The 20,717-nt window shown below is 48.4% G+C and overlaps 1 protein-coding gene across 6 annotated transcripts; it reads left to right on the forward strand.

The window, feature by feature from the left end:
- Positions 1-4,877: 4,877 nt before the first annotated feature.
- LOC116743809 (sialic acid-binding Ig-like lectin 14) lies at positions 4,878-14,735 on the forward strand. Of its 6 annotated transcripts, none has more exons than XM_032612841.1 (9): positions 4,880-9,838; positions 10,222-10,507; positions 10,756-10,816; positions 10,883-11,266; positions 11,454-11,762; positions 11,965-12,012; positions 13,087-13,344; positions 13,587-13,725; positions 13,840-14,735. In XM_032612841.1, the coding sequence occupies exons 3-9, from the start codon at positions 10,783-10,785 to the stop codon at positions 13,880-13,882; spliced, it is 1,215 nt and encodes a 404-aa protein (XP_032468732.1). In that variant the 5' UTR covers positions 4,880-9,838; positions 10,222-10,507; positions 10,756-10,782; the 3' UTR covers positions 13,883-14,735. The 6 variants fall into 6 exon arrangements, with proteins under 6 accessions (XP_032468728.1, XP_032468732.1, XP_032468730.1 ...); XM_032612839.1 differs by having other exon boundaries at positions 10,222-10,381; XM_032612842.1 differs by having other exon boundaries at positions 10,322-10,381.
- The last annotated feature ends 5,982 nt before the right edge of the window (positions 14,736-20,717 follow it).

The raw sequence follows: 20,717 nt of genomic DNA on the forward strand, positions 1-20,717 counted from the left end.
GTGGAGCTGTCAGCAAGAAAGACCCAGAGTAGAGAAGCCCAGAGGGGACATGCCTGCTGATGTGAGTTTGCCCCAGAGGCCCCAGGTCTTGGGTCCAGAGGAGCAGAATGGATCATGTGAGGTAAGCAGGAGCTCCAGAGTCAGTTCTCCAGCACTTGAGGGCAGACACGGGAAGCAGCAGATTCTGGACTCCCTGTCCCAGAGATACTACTCAGAATAAGATGGAATGAACCACTGAGGCAGGAAGCAACAGCGTGCAGGAATCCGAAGAAGCCAGACATAAAAGAGTACACAGTTACGGTTCCGTTTTTATGAAGTTCCAATATGGCCAAAACTAAGCTATGGCGATAGAAATCAGTAAAGGCTGCCTCAGGGAGGCATAGTGTAAGGAAAATTTGAGTAGTGATGGAAATATTCTACATCTTGATTGGGGTGGATGTATGCATTTATCAAAACTCACGAAAACCTGTGTACTAAGCAAAGGAAACCATAAACAAAACGAAAAGACAACCCTCAGGATGGGAGAAAATACTTGCAAATGAAGCAACTCACAAGGGATTAATCTCCAAAATATACAAAGAGCTCATGCAGCTCAATATCAAAAAAACAAACAACACGATCAAAAAATGGGCAGAAGACCTAAATAGACATTTCTCCAAAGAAGACGTACAGATGGCCGACAGACACATGAAAGGATGCTCAACATCACTAATCATTAGAGAAATGCAAATCAAAACTGCAATGAGGTATCACCTCACACCGGTCAGAATGGCCATCATCAAAAAATCTACAAACAGTAAATGCTGGAGAGAGTGTGGAGAAAACAGAACCCTCTGGCACTGTTGGTGGGAATGTAAATTGGTGCAGTCACTATGGAGAACAGTATGGATGTTCCTTAAAAAACTAAAAATAGAGCTACCATATGACCCAGCAATCCCACTCCTGGGCATATACCCAGAGAAAACCGTAATTCAAAAGGACGCATGGACTCCGATGTTCATTGCAGCACTATTTACAATAGCCAGGACATGGAAGCAACCTAAATGCCCATCGACAGAGGAAAGGATAAAGAAGGTGTGGTACATATATACAATGGAATATTACTCAGCCGTAAAAAGGAATGAAATAGTGCCATTTGCAGAGATGTGAATCGACCTAGAGAGTGCCGTACACAGTGAAATAAGTCAGAAAGAGAAAAACAAATATTGTATGATATTGCTTATGTGTGGAATCTAGAAAAATGATACAGATGAACTTATGTGCAAAGCAGAAATAGAGTCACAGATGTAGAGAACAAACTTATGGTTACCAAGGTGGGGGGGAGGTGGGATGAACTGGGAGATTGGAATTGACATACGTACACTACTATATATAAAATAGATAACTAATGAGAACCTACTGTATCACACAGGGAACTCTACTCAGTGCTCTTTGGTGACCTAACTGGGAAGGAAATCTAAAAATGACTGAATGTATGTATACATACAACTGATTCACTTTGCTGTACAGCAGAAACTAACACAACATTGTAAAGCAACTATACTCCAATAAAGATTAATTTAAAAAAAGAAAAAAAATTTAAAAAAACAACAAAAATCCTGTGGACTAGACATAAATACATTAAATAAAAATTATTTACATATATATTTATATGTCATACATAAGTGTATATCATGCATATATGATAAAATATGTATGTAAGATACTATAATGGTGGATACATGACATTATGCTTTTGTCAAAACCCATAGCATTGGGCTTCCCTGGTGGCGCAGTGGTTGAGAGTCCGCCTGCCGATGCAGGGGACACGGGTTCGTGCCCCGGTCCGGGAAGATCCCACATGCCGCGGAGCGGCTGGGCCTGTGAGCCATGGCCGCTGGGCCTGCGCGTCCGGAGCCTGTGCTCCGCAACGGGAGAGGCCACAACAGTGAGAGGCCCGCGTACCACAAAAAAAAAAACCCATAGCATTGTGTAACACAAAGAGAGAACTTCACTGTGAACTATGGACTTTGGTTGACGATGATGTGTCAATATTGGTTCATTATTTGTAACAAATGCACTACACTAATGCAAGATGTTAGTAATAGGGAAGAATATGAGGGGGTTAGGGTGCATATGGGAACTCTCTGTACTGTCTGCTCAATTTTTCTGTAAACCTAAAACTGTTCTAAAACAATAAAGTCTATTGATTATTTTAAAAATTTACTTGTGTATAAATCTATTATTTATAAATGTACCTAAATATATATTCATTATATGTAAATTATATCACAATAAAAAAAAATGAAGCAAGACACAGGCAATGACATATAATATGATTGCACTTATAAAAAGTTCAAAAATAGGTTTATCTGATCTATACTTTTTTTTTTTTTTTTTTTGCAGTACGCGGGCCTCTCACTGTTGTGGCCTCTCCCGTTGCGGAGCACAGGCTCCGGACGCGCAGGCTCAGCGGCCATGGCTCACAGGCCCAGCCGCTCCGCGGCATGTGGGATCTTCCCGGACCGGGGCACGAACCCGTGTCCCCTGCATCGGCAGGCGGACTCTCAACCACTGCGCCACCAGGGAAGCCCTGAGCTATACTTTTTAAATAAATTTCTTTATTTATTTTTGGCTGCGTTGGTTCTTCTTTGCTGCAGGTGGGCTTTCTCTAGCTGCGGCGAGTGGGGGCTACTCTTCGTTGTGTTGTGTAGGCTTCTCATCTCGGTGGCTTTTCTTGTTGCAGGGCATGGGCTCTAGGTGCGCAGGCCTCAGTAGTTGTGGCACGTGGGCTCAGTAGTTGTGGCTCGCAGGCTCTAGAGCCCAGGCTCAGTAGTTGTGGCACACGAGCTTAGTTGCTCCGCGGCATGTGAGATCTTCCCAGACCAGGGCTCGAATCCGTGTCCCCTGCGTTGGCAGGCGGATTCTTAACCACTGCGCCACCAGGGAAGCCCCTGAACTATAATTTTTAGGGATACATTGGTGATAAAACTATAAAGAAAGCATGGAGGGCTTCCCTGGTGGCGCAGTGGTTGAGGGTCCACCTGCCGATGCAGGAGACACGGGTTCGTGCCCCGGTCCGGGAAGATCCCACATGCCGCGGAGCGGCTGGGCCGGCGAGCCATGGCCGCTGGGCCTGCGCGTCCGGAGCCTGTGCTCCGCAACGGGAGAGGCCACAACAGCGAGAGGCCCACGTACCGAAAAAAAAAAAAAAAAAAAAGCATGGAAATGGTTAATGTAAAAGCCAGGATCATGGATACTTTTAGGAGGGATACACAGTGTTGTGACCAGAGACACATAGATTTGATTGCATCAAAATGAAGGTTCACATCAAATAGAGGACAACTGAGATTAATTAAACTGAGTTTAATTGAGAAATGACAGAATGGGAGGAATTATTTCCTTCGTTTAAGCCCACAAGAGCTTTTTGACTAGAATGTACCAGAACTTTCACAAATCAACAAGAAGAAAAACAAGCCATCATAAAAATAGCAAATGACATGAATATTTATTTCAGAAATGTGGAAATATGAATGGAAAACAAGTCCATATTGAGATGCTGAAACACACTGGTAGTTGAAGAAAAATCAAACCGAAACGAGATACTGCTCTACGCACATCAGGTTGGAAAACCAAGAAGGCAGATAACAGCAAGGGTATCAAAGATGTGAGGAAGGAGGAACCTCACGCTCTGATGGTGGGTGTGTAGACTCTTGAGCTATTTTGGGAGCTGGCGATACTCGATATCTCAAACTGGCGATATTTCGTGAACTGAGTGCGTTTGCTTTGTGATAAGTCACTGTGCTGCACACTTACCCATTTGTATCTTCTGAACATTATACACTTTACCATAAAAAAATTTTTTTTTAGCTGATACCAAGTGGAAGTAGCCAGGGAAAAAATGTGTACTGTATGATGTCATTCACATAAAGGTCAAAAGTAGTAAAACCGTAACTTTGAAATCTAGGGATGCATATTGTGTTGGTAAAAATATATTATCCTCTAAGGTTAATAATAGGGATGAGATCAGAATCTTTAGAGAAGTTGGGCTTCCCTGGTGGCGCAGTGGTTGAGAGTCCGCCTGCCGATGCAGGGGACGCGGGTTCGTGCCCCGGTCCGGGAAGATCCCACATGCCACGGAGCGGCTGGGCCCGTGAGCCACGGCCGCTGAGCCTGCACGTCCGGAGCCTGTGCTCCGCAACGGGAGAGGCCGCAACAGCGAGAGGCCCGCGTACGGCAAAAAAAAAAAAAAAATCTTTAGAGAAGTTGATAAGGAAAGCTCCACGGTCCTTCTGTGTAAACCCTTCGAATAGATAAATCACAAAGAAGGATTACAGTTAATTTAAAAAGATGGGAAAGGTTGTTTATAATCACATCAATGCAAAGTAAAGAAAAGATATAATACTGTTTCTCTAGAATTAGCAAAAGTGAAAGAAGTCAAGCATACCAGGCACTCTCATGTGAGTAGGGCACTTTTGGAAAATGTCGTGTTGGCTTCAAATGGAATTGGAGGAATCATCTCCACATACTGTACCAATTAGAAATGCATTTCATTCTAAGTTACAAAAAAAGCTGACTTTCAGGAACCTTAACAAATAGGGCGGGACTTCCCGGGTGGCGACACGGGTTCGATCCCTGGTCTGGGAAGATCCCACATGCCGCGGAGCAGCTAAGCCCGTACATCACAACTACTGAGCCTGTGCTCTAGAGCCCGTGAGCTACAACTACTGAGCCCACGTGCCGCAACTACTGAAGGCCGCACGCCTAGAGCGTATGCCCGGCAACAAGAGAAGCCACCGCAATGAGAAGCCCACGCGCTGCAAAGAAGAGTAGCCCCCGCGCCCCGCAACGAAGACCCAACACAGCCAAAAATAAATGAAACAAAAAACCCAAAACCAAACGGGGCTTTATTTTTCTCATGAAACAAGAAGGGGTGGGGGGAGGGGAGAGCTGCTGCTGGCTTTGATTAAGTGGCTTGGCAGAATCTACAAGACTTTCCAGAGAGTAAAGAAGGAAGAAGGAGAGGCTCAGGATTGGCCCCAGGCCAGAGGGTCGGCCCCTCCCTGATCTTCTCCTTCCTAGGCAGGCCCAGTCCTTCTGCCTCAGATGGTTTTCTGGCCTGAGGTCCAGATCTGGTTCGTGTCTAGTCAGACCCTTCTGTACAATCCAGTTATTCCTAAACTCAAGATCCAATACTGCTTCAGCACCACGGACAGCGACAACCCCCTGCTTCCTGGGGACGAGATGGTGTCTTGGCTGGAAAGAGCATTCCCGCTGTGGGTAGGTTCTGATGGGAAGGCGAATTGGGAGAGGCTTGGGGACTTGATATGAACAGGATAAAGGCCTCCCTATCTACGTCTGTCTAGACTCCAAGAAACCTATCTGGGGAAAATAGACCCCCAAACCCCCCATGTCTCTTAAGGGGAGTGGGGGTTGGTCTTCAGGAAGCGAGAGTGAGCGTTTCAGGGTTCAGGAAGAGTCCACCCAGCTGTGGTCCCAGGAGAGAAGAGCTCAGCTTTCACTTCCCCCCCGGCAGTGGCCCGAGGGAGAGATGGGTATTTCTGTTGAAGGGAGAAGTTTGACATAGAAGCCATACACTTCAACCCAGGAAGCATCCCCAGCTCTCTTAGCACCCTATGGCCGCCCCCATCTCCAAGCTAGGAAAGGCTAATCAGATGGTGTCAGGCGAATCTAGCAGCCCAGAAATGCTGCTGCCACTGTGACCACAACCGTGAGGGCAACAGATGTGAGGAAGAGGTTTCCCGGCAGGGCTGCAGACAGAGACTCTGTTTCCTGCAGTGGTCCCTGGAGGTCGGCGCAGGTGCGATCTGTAACCTTTACTCAGTGACGGTGAAGGAGGACCTATGCGTCCCATCCCATTCTCCATTTCAACCCCTGGATTTTCTGGACTGACTTTAGCCCGTTCGACATCCACCTTCAGATCCTGGAGGTGGGCAGCAGACATTGTAATCCCCTTCTGGCCACAGACCCCATCAAAACCTGGAAGAAACAATCTGGGGCCAATCCAACCTTCTGTGGGATCCAGGGACCCACAGTTGCTCTCTAAGCATCAGATTCTCCAAGGTGCGGGGAAGTGGGAATACTTTAAGGTAGAGAAATATAATGTGAAAAATGACTCCCAATATATCTGAATGTGACGAGTAGCCAGGGATCCCCAGGAGAGAACCCCAGAGACAGGAACACATGTACTCCTTATCTGGAGGGTGGAGGACTTGTTGAGGACCCCAGGGGAAGCCAAGGTGGAGTCTCAGGGGTCTGAATCCCCTCTGGGGTCTGAATCATTTTCTCCTCTTCAGCTTGTACCAGATACCACAAATCTACATCCCTTTAACCTGAAGTACGACCATTTTGGAGTCTGAACAGCCCAAAGTCCAGAAGGAGGACGCTTCTCTCCTCCATGGGGCCCAAGGTCCCCCATTCCTTAGTATTCACCCATATGTTCGGGTCCCAAGATCATGACACCAGGATATGTGTATATGTGTAACTGATTCACTCTGCCGTACACCTGAAACTAACCCAACACTGTAAATCAACTAAACTCCAATGAAAATATTTTTAAAAATAAATAAAGTTTTTAAAAAGGATCATGACACCAGCCCTACGTTGTCAGGAGACCTTCCTAGGAGGTGATAGGTCTATGTATAGAGCCATCTGAGGAGTTCAGCTCATGGCTACAGACCTATACGTGATTTTTCAGGCCTGATCATAGGCAAATGCAAAAGCTTTCCTTGGCTGGCCTCACGGGCGTACTGCACTATAGTCTCTGAAAGGAGTTGCAGTGAAGGACTCAGACTGCCCTGGCCCATCGTGCTGTTCACATTTTTGCATTCCTAGCTCAGATGACTTTATCCTTTGGTCTGTTTATTTGAAGCCTTGGGCAGAGGTCTTCGGGCATCTGCACTGAAGCCTCCTCGTAGAGGAGAAGCAGGAAAAATTGGAGACACTTTTCCCCACTCTGATTCAGGACTCAGTACATTTCCATTCCCAACGCCACCCCCAACCCAGGGTCCTTAGACCCACTAGAGCTTTTTGTTCTGGGTCCCGCGTCTGCGAGACGACCCCCATGTCTGTGCTGGTCACCCTGACCATCGGCAAAGGTTCTCTCCTTGGCTAAATTTTAGCCAGGCTCTTGAAGCTCTTTTTCAACAAGTTCTTGAGTTCTGCCATCTATCTTTGCATCGTCCATTTTTTTTTTCAAGAATCCTGGTAAGACAGTTTAACCAAAATCCCTTACCCTCAATGTCTGATGGGGTTCCTCATCCTCCACTAGCCCCTAGCTGATATCTGATCACCCTGGCCTACCTTCAGCAAGAAGCCTGGTAGGTCGGTTTAGCCAGAATCCCCCTTTGCCCCTATGTTTCCTCTTAGTAATTTTCCATCCGCTGACCCCTCACCCCGCTCCCTGGCAATAAATTCCCACTTTTCCTCGTTGTATTCAGAATTGAGCCTGATCCCTTTCCCCTGCTGCAAAGCCCCACTGCAGGGGTCCCTGCACCTATGACAGTTGTCCTGAATAAAGTCGGCTTCACTGTTCTTTAACAAGTAAGTGATTAAAGGCGTAATTGTTATTTTCATTTTGACTCATTGCTTTAATCAGCTACTTGACACTAGGAGCTCAGGCTCTCTCTCCCCGCTTGGCTGAGCTCCTGGTCCCATCAGGCTTGGCATCCTCTGTGGGGGGTGGTCAGGACACCTGGGTCCCTGAGGAGGGACCCAGCTGCAGAGCCTGTGGGACCTGATGTGTGGCCAGAAGCCCGGCCTGAGAACGGAGAAGGAAGCACAACCGTCCCCACCTCGCCACCCTTTTGTGGATCCAACCAAAGAAGTTAAGCCACCATATATTCCCATGATGGAAGTAGAAAATATTTTCTTTCTCCATCCCAAATGCTCCCAGAACCTGGCTTTTGGCCCCATCCAAGGAAATGGCACAGGTGGGAAGGAAGCTCTCCTCTGTGGCACTGACGGAGGTGGCAACTAGGAGAGGGCTAAAGGCGGTCAGTGCAATGCCTCCCATTCGCATCACCCCTCTGCTCCCGGCCATCTGGCTGCCGCCCTCTCCCACCCCTGCCTGGCAAAACTCTCACCTGGGTCACCAGTAACCACCCTGTTCTCTTCCTATCTCCCTGGCCGGGCTATCTCAGTCACAACTGCCACCTCCCCCTACAGCCCACAATTAAGCTTAAGCCCGTGCGCGCCACGCATGAGAGCGTGCGTGTTCTCACTACTCTGCCCAGGGCCCTCTTCTCCCCCTCGGTGAATGTGTCCATGTGTCCACCTCCAGGGACAGCTCTGCTCTCTTCTCAACCCCTGTCTTCCCAGCCCAGACCCGCACATGTATACTGCAAGTTGTTAACTAAAATATTCATTATGTAGCATACTTTATAAATTTTTTATTTATTTTATTTATTTATTTTGCGGGGCGATGGATCTTCGTTGCTGAAAAGAGCACGGGCTCAAACAGATCACTTCCACGCCATTGTTCATAGCAGCAAGATTCACAGCAGTGGTGGAACCAGTCCCAGCGTCCAGCAACTGAATGGATGAACCAAATGTGGTAACACATACAATCAAGGATCATTCAGCCTTTCAAAGGAACACAAATTCTGACACACGCCACAACACCGGTGACTCTTGAAAACAGTATGCTACCTGAGAGAAGCAGACACGAAGGAACAAATATCGTTTGATTCTGCTTATATGAGCTCCCTACAAGGCAAATTCCTCGAAACAGAAAGTAGAATGGCGTTGCTTGCAGCTAGGGGATGGGGATGGTGAGAAGTTACTGTGTAACTGTAGCGGAGTTTCTGTTTGGGGTGAGAGCATGCTGGAGATAGAGAGTGATGACGGTTGCACTAACGTTGTGAATGTACTTGTGCCATTGAATTGTACCGTATACAATGTTTCAAATGGTGTTTTGTTTTATGGTGATTTTAGAAACGAGAAGTACTTCTGTCCTCATGGGGATGTCGTTACGCGGACAAGAACTTTTCAAATAAATGATAAGTAAAATTAGAGCATGTCAGCTCTTGACAGGTTTGGAGGAAAATCACACAAGGACAGGAGCATGTGACATATTGGTGTGGGGAGGCAAAGGGATTGGGGGGAAGATGGGAGGATGCTGCAGACCCCGTGCAAGGCGACTGCAGGCCAATGCAGGATTCTGGAAGCCTTTGAGGAGAGCAGATATATGATTAGACCCTCATTGAGGTAGGATCCTAAGGCTGTTGTGTTCAGAATCAGCCAGAGTGGATCCAGGGCAGCAAGAAAGAGATGTGGCAGGACCCTGCTGGGTACTCCAGGCAGGAGGACCAAGGAGATCGTGTAGATAGAGAAGATATGTTTTGAATATGTTGTGAAGGTCAAGCTAACAGAATTTTCTAATGGATGTGGTAGGTGAGGGGAAATGAGGACCAAATATGATGCAGAAATGTTATGTAGAGAGCTGGATATGAAAGTCTGGGGATCAGAGGAGGGGTCCAGGGTAGAGACCTTAAATTGTAGAGTTAGTGTAAGATGGCAATAGAGATGAGGTTAAAAAAAGTGCGTGGGGTGGGATGATAAGAGTACGACACTTCCTCAAAAACTTAAATATAGAATTAACACATGATCCTGACTTTCACTTCTGGATATCTCTCAAAGGGAACTGAGAGCAGGGACTCCCGGAGATATTTGCACACTCGTGTTCCTAGTAGCGTTACTCACTATAGCCAAGTGATGGAAGCAACCCAGCTTGCCCTCAACAGATGAAGGGATAAGCAAAACCATGGAATATTCAGCCTGAAAAAGGAGGGAACTTCTGACACTTGCTACCACATGGATGAACTTTGAGGGCATTACGGTAAGTTCAACAACCTAGTGAAAAAAAGGCAAACACTACGTGATTACACTTATATGGGGTAGACAAAGGAGTCAAATTCCTCGAGAGAGAAAATAGAACTGTGGTTGCCAGGAGCTGGCAGGAAGAAGGAAGAAGGATTGGTTGTTTAGTAGGTACAGAATTTCAAGGTTTTCAACTTGAAAAGAGTTATTTTTTTACTAGATTAAAAAAAGTCATACTCATTAAAAGAAAATACCCGGTATGCTGCCGGACACTCGGCAATCTCACCACTGATGCAGCTCTAAAGCCCGACACTGCTGCCTGTTTGGGGAGGAAGTGATGGGCCCAGGTGGGAGCATCTCCTGGGCAGGGACCAGGCCAGCCGTATCCCTTCTGGTCTCCAGGTCAGCAGCCCAAGATGCTCAGTGTTGGGGGAAGGAGTGAAGGCATGATTGGCTGCTGCCTTCACGTCACCCAGGAGCCCCTTCTTGTCTTCTGCCCCAGACACTCACATAGACCCTAAAGAACCCTACATCTTGCAGGACCGACCACCCGAGGGTCTAGGTGAGGCTGGGACCCTCCAGGTCAAGAGAGGAGCTGAGCGGCTCCCTGGTGTAGACAGCGGCGCTCAGACGGGAGGACCTTAGGAGGCTCACCGTGTCCTACGCCTCCGTGTCCTGAGAGGCTCTGGTGCTGGAAGAACCCACCCGAGCTGGGGGGCAGGACAGGGCTCTCCTCCTTGCCTGCTCCTCTCTGGGCAGGTCTCCGGGGTCTCTGGACCGAGGGATGTCCGTCCGCTCTGTGCGGAGGGGGGCCGAGCTCCGGCTCTGCAGTTCCTCTTCTGTGAACAGCTGGGTCTCGTGTTCCTCCCCGGCTTCCCGTGGGTCTCCCCGCAGCCTTACCTCCCTCTCTCTTGCCCCTTCTCTTTTCACACACAGGACGCCCAGAGGCCCTCCGTCTCAGAGATGCTGCCGCTGCTGCTGTCCCTGCTGTGGGCAGGTGGGTGGGCTGCGGGGAGAGGGGTGGGCAGGGCAGGGGCTGCAGCTGACCCTCGTTTCCCCGCAGGGTCCCTGGCTTGGGACAGCGAATACCGGCTGGAAGTGCAGGACTCCGTGACGGTGCAGGAGGGCCTGTGTGTCCGCGTGCCCTGCTTCTTCCACAGTCCCCGGGACTACTGGGACGACTCTGTCCCAGCTTTCGGCTACTGGTTCCAGGAAGGGGCCAGAACCCACCAGGATCGTCCAGTGGCCACAAACGACCCAGATCGTGAGGTGCTGACGGACACCCAGGGCCGATTCCACCTCCTTGGAGACCCCCGGACCTACAGCTGCTCCCTGGACATCAGAGATGCACGGCAGGGAGACACGGGGACATACTTCTTTAGGGTGGAGAGAGGGTCTACTGTAAAATATAGTTATTTAGAGAACAAGCTCCACCTGCATGTAACAGGTAAGGATGGTGTCAAGGAGAGGACACACAGACACAGGGGCCCTGAGGGCCCCCAGGGCAGGGCTGGGAGGGGACCCCCTGTCTTCTCATCCTGGGAGGGGCCCAAGGGGACCTAGGAGGACAGGCCGCTGCGGCTGGCCTGGGGCAGAGACAGCTCTGAGGGGCACACTCGGGGCCCCCCCTCCAGGGCCTGGGTCTGTTTCTCTCTCCTCTTCAGCTCTGACACAGACACCCGACATCCACATCCAGGGGACCCTAGAATCTGGCCTCCCCAGGAATATCACCTGTGCAGTGCCATGGGCCTGTGAGAGGGGGACGCCCCACACCTTCTCCTGGACCGGGGTTGCCCTCACTTCCCTGCACCCCAAGAGCCCCCACTCCTCAGTGCTCACCGTCACCCTGGGGCCCCAGGACCATGGCACCAACCTCACCTGTCGAGTGACCTTCCCCGGAGCTGGCGTCAGCGCAGACAGAACCATCAGGCTCAACGTGTCCTGTGAGCGCGGGGCCAGGACGCCGGGTCCCTGAGGGTGGAGGGCGTTGGGGACGGGAGGCCTGGGTGGGATACTTGGGGACTCTTCTTGGAGGCAGGCTGGGAGGAGAACGAGGAGAATGCTGAGACCCCCCCCCCCATGGTGTCCTGTGACTCATGACACCTCCTCATACTGCAGGAGGACATTTATTTCTTTCTGTTCCAGATGCTCCACAGAACCTGGACATTCGTGTCTTCCGGGAAAATAGCACAGGTGGGAGAAAAGTACCTGGGTGGAATGGAGGTCAGATGCAGGGATGTTGTGAAGATGGACAGAATCAAGCCCATCACTCATCCCCTCTCTGCTCCTACGTCTGCCCTCTGCCCCCCACCCCTGTCCCCTGGCAGGACTCACTTTAGGGCCACTGTGGATTCCTAGTGACAACTCACTGTCGCCTCCGCTTGCCCCCTCCATTCCCACCTCTTCTCCCTCCTCACTTTCCCAGGACATCCTTTCGCGGATTCCCTGCCTCCTCCCTGTCTCCGTCTCTCCCGCAAGGAGACTGAGTTCCCAAGCTGGGTTCTGCAGGATTCCAAGGGGAAGCTCATCTACTCCGGGGTTTCCAATCCTACCTCTGCCCTGAAGACTCTCCCAAACCTCTGTCCTGAGTGCCCTCCACTCCCCCTGCAAGGGACCCTCCGATACGAGTAACCCGAGCCTGAATCTCAGCAATTCCTTTAGGCTCCGTGTCTCACCCAATCGTCCCCGGGACTTAGTGAGTTTTGCGACGTTGACTTTCTGAGAATGACTCACGTCAGCCCCCTCGTCCATCCCCGTGACCGCAGCTCCCACTCAGGCCTCCATCCTCTCTCTGGCCTGGATCCGGACCAGCCTCCCCTCTGGCCTGTCAGCTTCTAGTCTTGGCCCTGTCCAGCCTGCAAGAATTGGGACCCCAAAGGGATCTCTACATGCCCCAGATCTGACCCTATGACTTTCTTGCTCAGAACCCTCCCGTGGCTCCCTGGGGCTCTCATCACTTGTGTGCAGGCCTCCAAGTGGCCAGACCCACGTATGTCAGTGCCCTGCACAGTTTCACACATCAAGGGCCACCTCCTGGGATGTTCTCTCCCTGGCCTAGATGTGGCCGACTCTTCCTCAAGCGTCCACAGCCCCCTGTCCTGGGATCAGCAAGTTACCTCTCCTTCCCCCGCCTCACCTCATAGACTGCCCCCCGTACTTGGCCTTGCCTGCAGTGCTTGTCTCAGAGCTGCTGTTCCTGTGTCTGGGAGGACAGAGGGAGAGAAGGGCCTCTCAGCCTTGCCCTTCTAGCTCTCTCTGTCTCTCTAGTCCCAGAGATCCTGGGCAATGCCACCTCCCTTCGAGTCGTGGAGGGCCAGTCCCTGCGCCTGGTCTGTGTTGTCGACAGCAACCCACCCACCAGCATAAGCTGGGCCCGTGGGTGCCTGACAGTGAGCCCCTCACAGCCTTTGGATCCTGGGGTCCTGGAGCTTCCCCACGTGGTCTCAGGGGATAGAGGAGAATTAACCTGCCAAGCTCAGCACCCGAGGGGCTCCCTCCGTGTCTCCCTGAACCTGGTTGTACAGGGTGAGTATAGGCAAGGATGCCTGAGTTCTGAGCTAGGGTGGAAAGCAGGGTTAAGGTGTGGACTTACAGGGGCTTCCCTGGTGGTCCAGTGGTTAAGACTCCATGCTTCCAATGCAGAGGACGTGGGTTTGATCCCTGGCCGCAGAACTAAAATCCCATATGGCAAGCAGCGTAGCCAAAATAAAAATAATGGTGTGAACTTACACCTATCATCCACCTTCCTCTCTCTTTTCGTCCTCCAGGTGTCTCCTCTTCCTTCCCCCAAGTCTCTGGGGAGCAGAGAGAGGGCTCCTGGCCCCTGGTCCTCACGTTGCTCAGGGGGGCCCTGATGGGGGCTGGTTTCCTTCTCACCTATGGCCTCACCTGGATCTACTATACCAGGTGAGAAGCCCTTCTTAAGGTGTCCCTGATTTGGGGGCACCTCCATCTTGTCCTTTCCAGAGCAGACCTTCCACAAAACTGGTCCCTTGTTTCAGAACTGTGTTTCCCTTACAGGTGCAGAAACTCACAAGGGAATAGGGTTGAGAGGTGTGACTGAGTTCCCTTCTTCACAGTGGTGCTTCAGAGGTCTATGAACAAGGAGGTCCCGGATTACTTGAACCTGCTTCCTTTCCAGAAATAACATCTCTTCACATCTGGCCTCCAGGTTTCTCCCTGATAGTTCTACATGAGTGGTTATGAGGGCAAGGAGGAAATAGGTATTTTTATTATTAAATTGAACTATGCTCCATGTAATGTGTTTTCTTCTCTGTGCTTATACCTTAGCATGGTTTTGATATGCCCATAGCGCGACCCATAATATATTGTTATAAATCCCATGATATAGTATTTTTTAAAGTTAATTTTAAAGAGATTTTTTTAATTAGAAAAATTAACTATTTTATATTTATCCACATATGAACCATTTCAATTGCTCTTCATCCCTTTGTTGTAAAAATAAAATCCCCTAAGGAAAAGTAAAAATAAGAGGAATTCCCTGTGGAAAGAACATATTTAGAAAATGGACCTGGTGTGACTAACAGGCACCCCCAATAAAATGGAGCCAGGCAATCATGACAGACCTAGGGTTCAGTCACGTACTCTTGAGTTCTTCGAAAAACCACGAACGAAAACTATAAGGACTTCTGATTGTGCTAAGGGTCCTACCCGAAAAACCCCTAAGGAGATGCTCCAATGACAGCCATCATTGGAAACTTCTGGTCAGGCTGCCGTGACTTGTGGTCAGGCTGCAAGGGCCATCCAGTCCCCTTTTATAAGTCTCCCAACTGTGGCTTCTTTGGCTTGTGCTTTCAAAAACCCCTCACCCCTTCACCTCCAAGGAACGTACTTTTGGTTACAGCCAAAGGCTTCTTATCCCTGGTTTGCAAACCTTGCAATCAATAAAGCTGTCCTTTTGCATTAAGATAACGCTGCCTCTTTTCTCAGATTTATTTCTAATTTAAGATGACAGTATAGTTTCTCTAGAGTATCATTTTCCTTTTACCTGAAGATCTTTTCATATATTTTTTTTTCATTTATTTATTTATATTTTTGGCTGTGTAGGGTCTTCGTTTCTGTGCGAGGGCTTTCTCTAGTTGCGGCGAGCGGGGGCCACTCTTCATCGCCGTGCACGGGCCTCTCACTGTCGTGGCCTCTCTTGTTGCGGAGCACAGGCTCCAGACACACAGGCTCAGTAGTTATGGCTCACGGGCCCAGTCGCTCCGTGGCATGTGGGATCCTCCCAGACCAGGGCTCGAACCCGTGTCCCCTGCATTGGCAGGCAGATTCTCAACCACTGCGCCACCAGGGAAGCCCTCATATATTTTTGTAGTGTAGGTATGCTGGTGATGAATTCTCTCAGCCACTGTTTGTCTGGAAAAGTTTTCATGTACATTAGCTTTGGAAGGATATTTTTGTTGGATTAGGAATTCTAGGTTAAACTTTTCCCCGTTCTGTTGTTTAAATTCTTTTGGCTTGCCTAGTTTTGCCTTATTTTCATCTTTCTTTCTTTGTAGTTTATATTTTTCTGTAGCTGGTTTTAATATTTTCTCTTTTTCACTGGGTTTTAATAATCGAATAAGATGTGCCTTGGCGTGTAAATGTGTATGTGTGACAGAGAGAGAGAGACAGAGAGAGAGAGACAGAGATTAACCCACTTGGAGGGTGTTGAGTATCTTGAATCTGAAATTTTATAGTAGTGATCAAATTTATAAAAATTGAAGCCAATGTTTATATATATATATATATTTTTTTTTTTTCTATTCCCCTCTGGGTCTCCAATTTTACATATGTGATATTGCCTAGTATTATCTCATTACCAGCTCTGAGCATCTGTTCACCATTTCCAACCTTTTTTCTCTATATTCTTCAATTTGAATAGGATCTGATGCTACATGTTCAAGTTTACTGATTCTTCTTCCACAGTATTGAATCTGATGTTAGTCTCATTCAGTGAAATTCTCACTTCAGATAATTTCTTTTCGTCTCTAGAAGTTAATTTCCTTGGTTTTTAATCTCACGTTTCTTCTTTTATTATGTTAATGTTTTCCTTTACATCCTTGAGTATATGGATAATGTTTGTAATCAATGTTTTAATGTTTTTGTCTGCTAGGTCTGTCTCCTCTGTCATGTCTAGGCCTGATTCCATTGAATGATTTTTCTCTTACCGAGTGTCACGTGTTGCTGCTTCTTTATGTGTCTAGTAATGTTTCACTGATTGCTGAACGTTGTCAGTTTTTTGTGGCTGATGACTTGGTCTTGTCTTTCTTTAAATAATACTGGTCTTTTTCTTGACGGTAGTTATTTGTATGTTGGGTCAATATTTTAAAGGTTCTTTGATTTTTATTGAAGTAGTGTTGGTGTACAATGCTGTGTTAGTTTCAGGTGTACTACATAGTGAGCTGACATTTGTATACATTATGAACTGATCACCATGATAAGTCTAGTAACCATTTGTCCCAACACAAAGCTATTAAAATATCATTGACCATTATTCCTTCTGCTGTATATTACTTCCCTATAGCTTATTTATTTTATAACTGGTGATTTACACTCCTTAATCCCCTTCACCTATTTTGCCCACCACCCCCTCCCCACTGGCAGCCACCCATTTGTTCTCTATATCTGTGGGTCTGTTTTCATTTTGTTTGGTTTGTATGCATTCTTTTTTTAATTTATTTTTAAATATTTTTTTATTCTTTTATTTTTTGTGGTACGCGGGCCTCTCACTGTTGTGGCCTCTCCCGCTGAGGAGCACAGGCTCCGAACGTGCAGGCCCAGCGGCCGTGGCTCACGGGCCCAGCCGCTCCGCGGCATGTGGGATCCTCCCGGACCGGGGCACGAACCCGCGTCCCCTGCATCGGCAGGCGGACTCTCAACCACTGCGCCACCAGGGAAGCCCCCCTTTTATATATATATAAATGTATTTATTTATTTTTATTCATTTTTGGCTGCGTTGGGTCTTCGTTGCTGTGCACGGGCTTTCTCTGGTTGTGGCGAGCGGGGGCTACTCTTCGTTGCGGTGCGCGGGCTTCTCATTGCGGTGGCTTCTCTTGTTGCGGAGCACGGGCTGCAGGTGCGCACGCTACAGTAGTTGTGGTGCGTGGGCTCAGTAGCTGTGGCTCGCGGGCTCTAGAGCACAGGCTCAGTAGTTGTGGTGCATAGACTTAGTTGCTCTGTGGCATGTGCGATCTTCCTAGACCAGGGCTCGAACCTGTGTCCCTGTGTTGGCAGGCGGGTTCTCAGCCACTGCGCCACCAGGGAAGCCCCCATATATCTTTTCAAATTAGTGTTTTTGTTTTCTTTGAGTAAATACCCAAAAGTGAAATTGCTGGATCATATGGCAATTCTATTTTAAGTTTTTTTTTTTTTTTTTTTTTTTTTTGCGGTACGCGGGCCTCTCACTGTTGTGGCCTCTACCATTGCGGAGCACAGGCTCCGGACACGCAGGCTCAGCGGACATGGCTCACGGGCCCAGCCGCTCCGCGGCATGTGGGATCTTCCCAGACCGGGGCACGAACCCTTGTCCCCTGCATCGGCAGGCGGACTCTCAATCACTGCGCCACCAGGGAAGCCCTATTTTAAGTTTTTTGAGGAACCTCTGTACCGTTTTCCATAGTGGCTGCACCAATTTACAATCCCACCAAAGGTGCATGAGGGTTCCCTTTTATCCACATCCTCGCCGACACTTGTTATTTGTTGTCTTTTTTATCATAGCCATTCTGACAGGTGTGAGGTGGTATCTCATTGTGGTTTTGATGTGCATTTCTCTGAAGATTAGCGATATTGAGCATCTTTTCTTGTGTCTGTTGGCCATCTGTTTGTCTTCTTTGGTAAAATGTCTATTCAGGTCCCCTGCCCATTTTTAGTCAGGTTGTTTGGTGTTTTTGATGTTGGGTTGCATGAGTGTTTTGTATATTTTGAATATTAACACCTTATCAGATATACTGTTTGCAAATATTTTCTCCCATTTAGTAGGCTGTGTTTTTGTTTCGTTGATGGTTTCCTTCACTGTGCAAAAGCTTTTTAATTTTTTGTAGTTCCATTTATTTATTTTTGCTTTTGTCTCCCTTGCCTGAGGAGACAAAAAGATGTTGTGAAGACCAGTGTCAAAGAGCACACTGCCTATGTTTTCTTCTAAGAGTTTTATGGTTTCAGGTCTTACATTCGGTATGTCTAGTATAGCAGCCGTAACAGACTGACACACCACAGGAACATTTTCTTATGAGGACATCGCATGTTTGGTGTGCCTGGGTAGAAGTCATTTATTTGAGAATGACACTGTGAGAGATATTGAGGTGTTTTAAATTTCAGGCAAGGTGGGTTTGCAGTGAGGGAAGCGGATGGTTGTGGTGACTTAGTGTTTGCTTTGATATGCTCTCCCCCGGCAGAGACTCAGTTGTACTGAGGTGCAGTGAAAAGAGCAGAATCATTATTTGTAGGTTCAGTGAGAATGAATGCAGCCTTTTTGGATGAGCAACGTTTGCAAATGTGTCCGGAGCCTGAGAAATATTCCCTAAAGAGCTGCGGTTCTTCAGGACTCTGGACAGCAGAGATCCTGGTGACTGGGGCTCAAGGGTCAGTGTGTGCCAGGGGAAGTGGAGCGCCCTCTGGGGGCATCATCCTGAACGGCAGCACAAGCAGTGTGGGCGGGAACTGGGACAGGTGTCTCTGAATGACACAAAGATGCTAGCCAGGGGGTGTCTAAGATACTCCCTTCCCCCCAACAAAGGCTCCTTAGCACCCTCAGGACCTCAACTACAGCCAGACCCAGACTTTTCATTCACCACTGGAATGCTTCCCTACATCTCCTTCATTCATCCCTCCTAATGAGTCCAGCCCTCAGGCCCACTCCCAGCACCCTTCTAGGGCAGAATCCTGAACTACCCACCTACCTACCTCTCTTCCCCCTCCTCAGCTGCTCCCACCCCATACCTACCCACCCACCCCCAATCTCACTTCCTCTCAATATCTATCTTTGTCCCCGTTGTGACCTCAGGGACAGACAAAGCAGGTGTTCAACATCTGTTGAATTAGAGGAGGAAAGCAGAGGCTTGTAGAGTTTTTTTCTTAAGGAATAGGCTCAGAGAAAAATCTGAACATTCTTAGGCAGAGAAGGCAGACATGAGGATGACCGATAAAGATTCTCGTGGACTCAGGTAGCCCCTAGTCTGTGGTCTAGCCAAGGGTTGGGAGGGGGGAAGGGTGGCTTGGATGAGAAGGCAATTGCAAAGTGGGGAGGTGCTGTGGTCACACTGAGAAAAGGTGGAAAGTTCAGAGGAGGTCAAAGAAATGACCAAAAATCTGGAAAAGTGTACGGGTGGGGAAATGTTGGGGCAAGTTGGTTGTAAGGTCAGGAAAAGCATTTCCAAAGAGATGGCCTTTGAGCTGAGAACAGTGAAAAGGGGGGCAACCACGGGAAGAGCATTCCTGAAAGAGAGAACAGCTAGTGTCATGTTCTTGAGGCAGAAATGAATTTGGTAAATGTGAGAAACGGAGTGGGGATCGCCGGCAGGAGTGCAGAAGTAAAGTGGAGTGGGTTCCCAGTGAGTTTGCAGGGGTCACTGGGGGTTACATCAGGTCGAGTTCTATAGGCTGTGGTGATGAGTTTGGGTTTTCTCCGACATATGGTAAGATGCCATTGAAATGTTTGGGCAAGAGGGTGACTTGATCTGATCTATATTTTAAAAATAACTCTGGTTGTTGTGTTGAAACTGCATTACGGAAGGGGCAAAAGGAGAAGCAGGGAGCTGTATCCAATAGCCTGGGATAGAGTCTGAAAAAGAATGTCTATATATGTATCACTGACTCACTTTGCTGTACAGCAGAAATTAACATAACAATGTAAGTCCACTATACTTCAATAAAATAATTTTTTAATAAAGAGGCAGGAAGGGGGCTTCCCTGGTGGCGCAGTGGTTGAGAGTCCGCCTGCCGATGCAGGGGACACAGGTTCGTGCCCCAGTCCGGGAAGATCCCACATGCAGCGGAGCAGCTGGGCCCGTGAGCCATGGCCGCTGAGCCTGCGCGTCCGGAGCCTGTGCTCCGCAACGGGAGAGGCCACAACGGTGAGAGGCCCGCGTACCCCAAAAAAAAAAAAAAAAAAAAAAAAAAGTTGAACTGACAGGTCTTGCAGGGACTGAGGCAAAGGAAGACATCAGAATGATGCTAGGATGTGGGCAGATGTTGGTACCACAAAACAATAACATTTAGACAACTGAAAAGGAGAGGGTTTGAGATGAGAAATAAGAGTGCTGCGTGAAAATTTAGATCCTAAGTTTGAGATGCCCTTTGTGTATTCCTGAGTCCGTGTCAGGTAGACAGGGAAGGATTGAAATGTAGTTTAACTTCATTCGGAAGCAACTAGAGACTCACGGGAGGTTGCAGAGAAATGTACCGTGATGTGTCACGCATTCCAGTTACCCCCAGTGTTAACATCTCACACAACTGGAGGGCAATATGAAAATCAAAGCATTGATATTGGTAGTACAATTCTGATTACCGATTTCAAAGTGTGGGCCCGGGGGGGAAGCTCCCCACACCACCAGGCAATTCTCCACGCTAGCTGGGCATCCTGCAACTCAACGCAGCTCTGACACCACCTACCTGGAAATAGTGTCAGATCCCACGGGTTAAGGGCTCAGTCCCATAAGACCGCCCCCCCGCCCCCCGCTTCAGATGCCGATCACAAGTCCATGTTGTCACTCGTGCTTCTGACTGATAGAGTATAGATCGGAGGTTCTCATGACCCATTTCTTGGGTTCAGTTAATTTGCTAGAGTGGCACACAGAACACAGAGAAACAGTCTACTTCTGAGATTCCTGGCGTATTATAAAAGGATATAACTCAGGAACAGCCAGATGGAAATGATGCATAGGACAAAGTATGGGGAAAGG

Source organism: Phocoena sinus, chromosome 19, assembly GCF_008692025.1.
Source record: "Phocoena sinus isolate mPhoSin1 chromosome 19, mPhoSin1.pri, whole genome shotgun sequence".
In the NCBI taxonomy this organism is placed as follows: Eukaryota; Metazoa; Chordata; class Mammalia; order Artiodactyla; family Phocoenidae; genus Phocoena; species Phocoena sinus.

Bases quoted from the DNA above. Each gene is read 5' to 3' on its own strand.
- LOC116743809 (XM_032612837.1), top strand. From the start codon at position 9,818: ATGAACTTTGAGGGCATTACG. The intron at 11,267-11,453 runs GTAAGGATGGTG...CCCCCCCTCCAG, and splicing joins GCTCCACCTGCATGTAACAG to GGCCTGGGTCTGTTTCTCTC. The intron at 13,345-13,586 runs GTGAGTATAGGC...TTCGTCCTCCAG, and splicing joins CCTGAACCTGGTTGTACAGG to GTGTCTCCTCTTCCTTCCCC.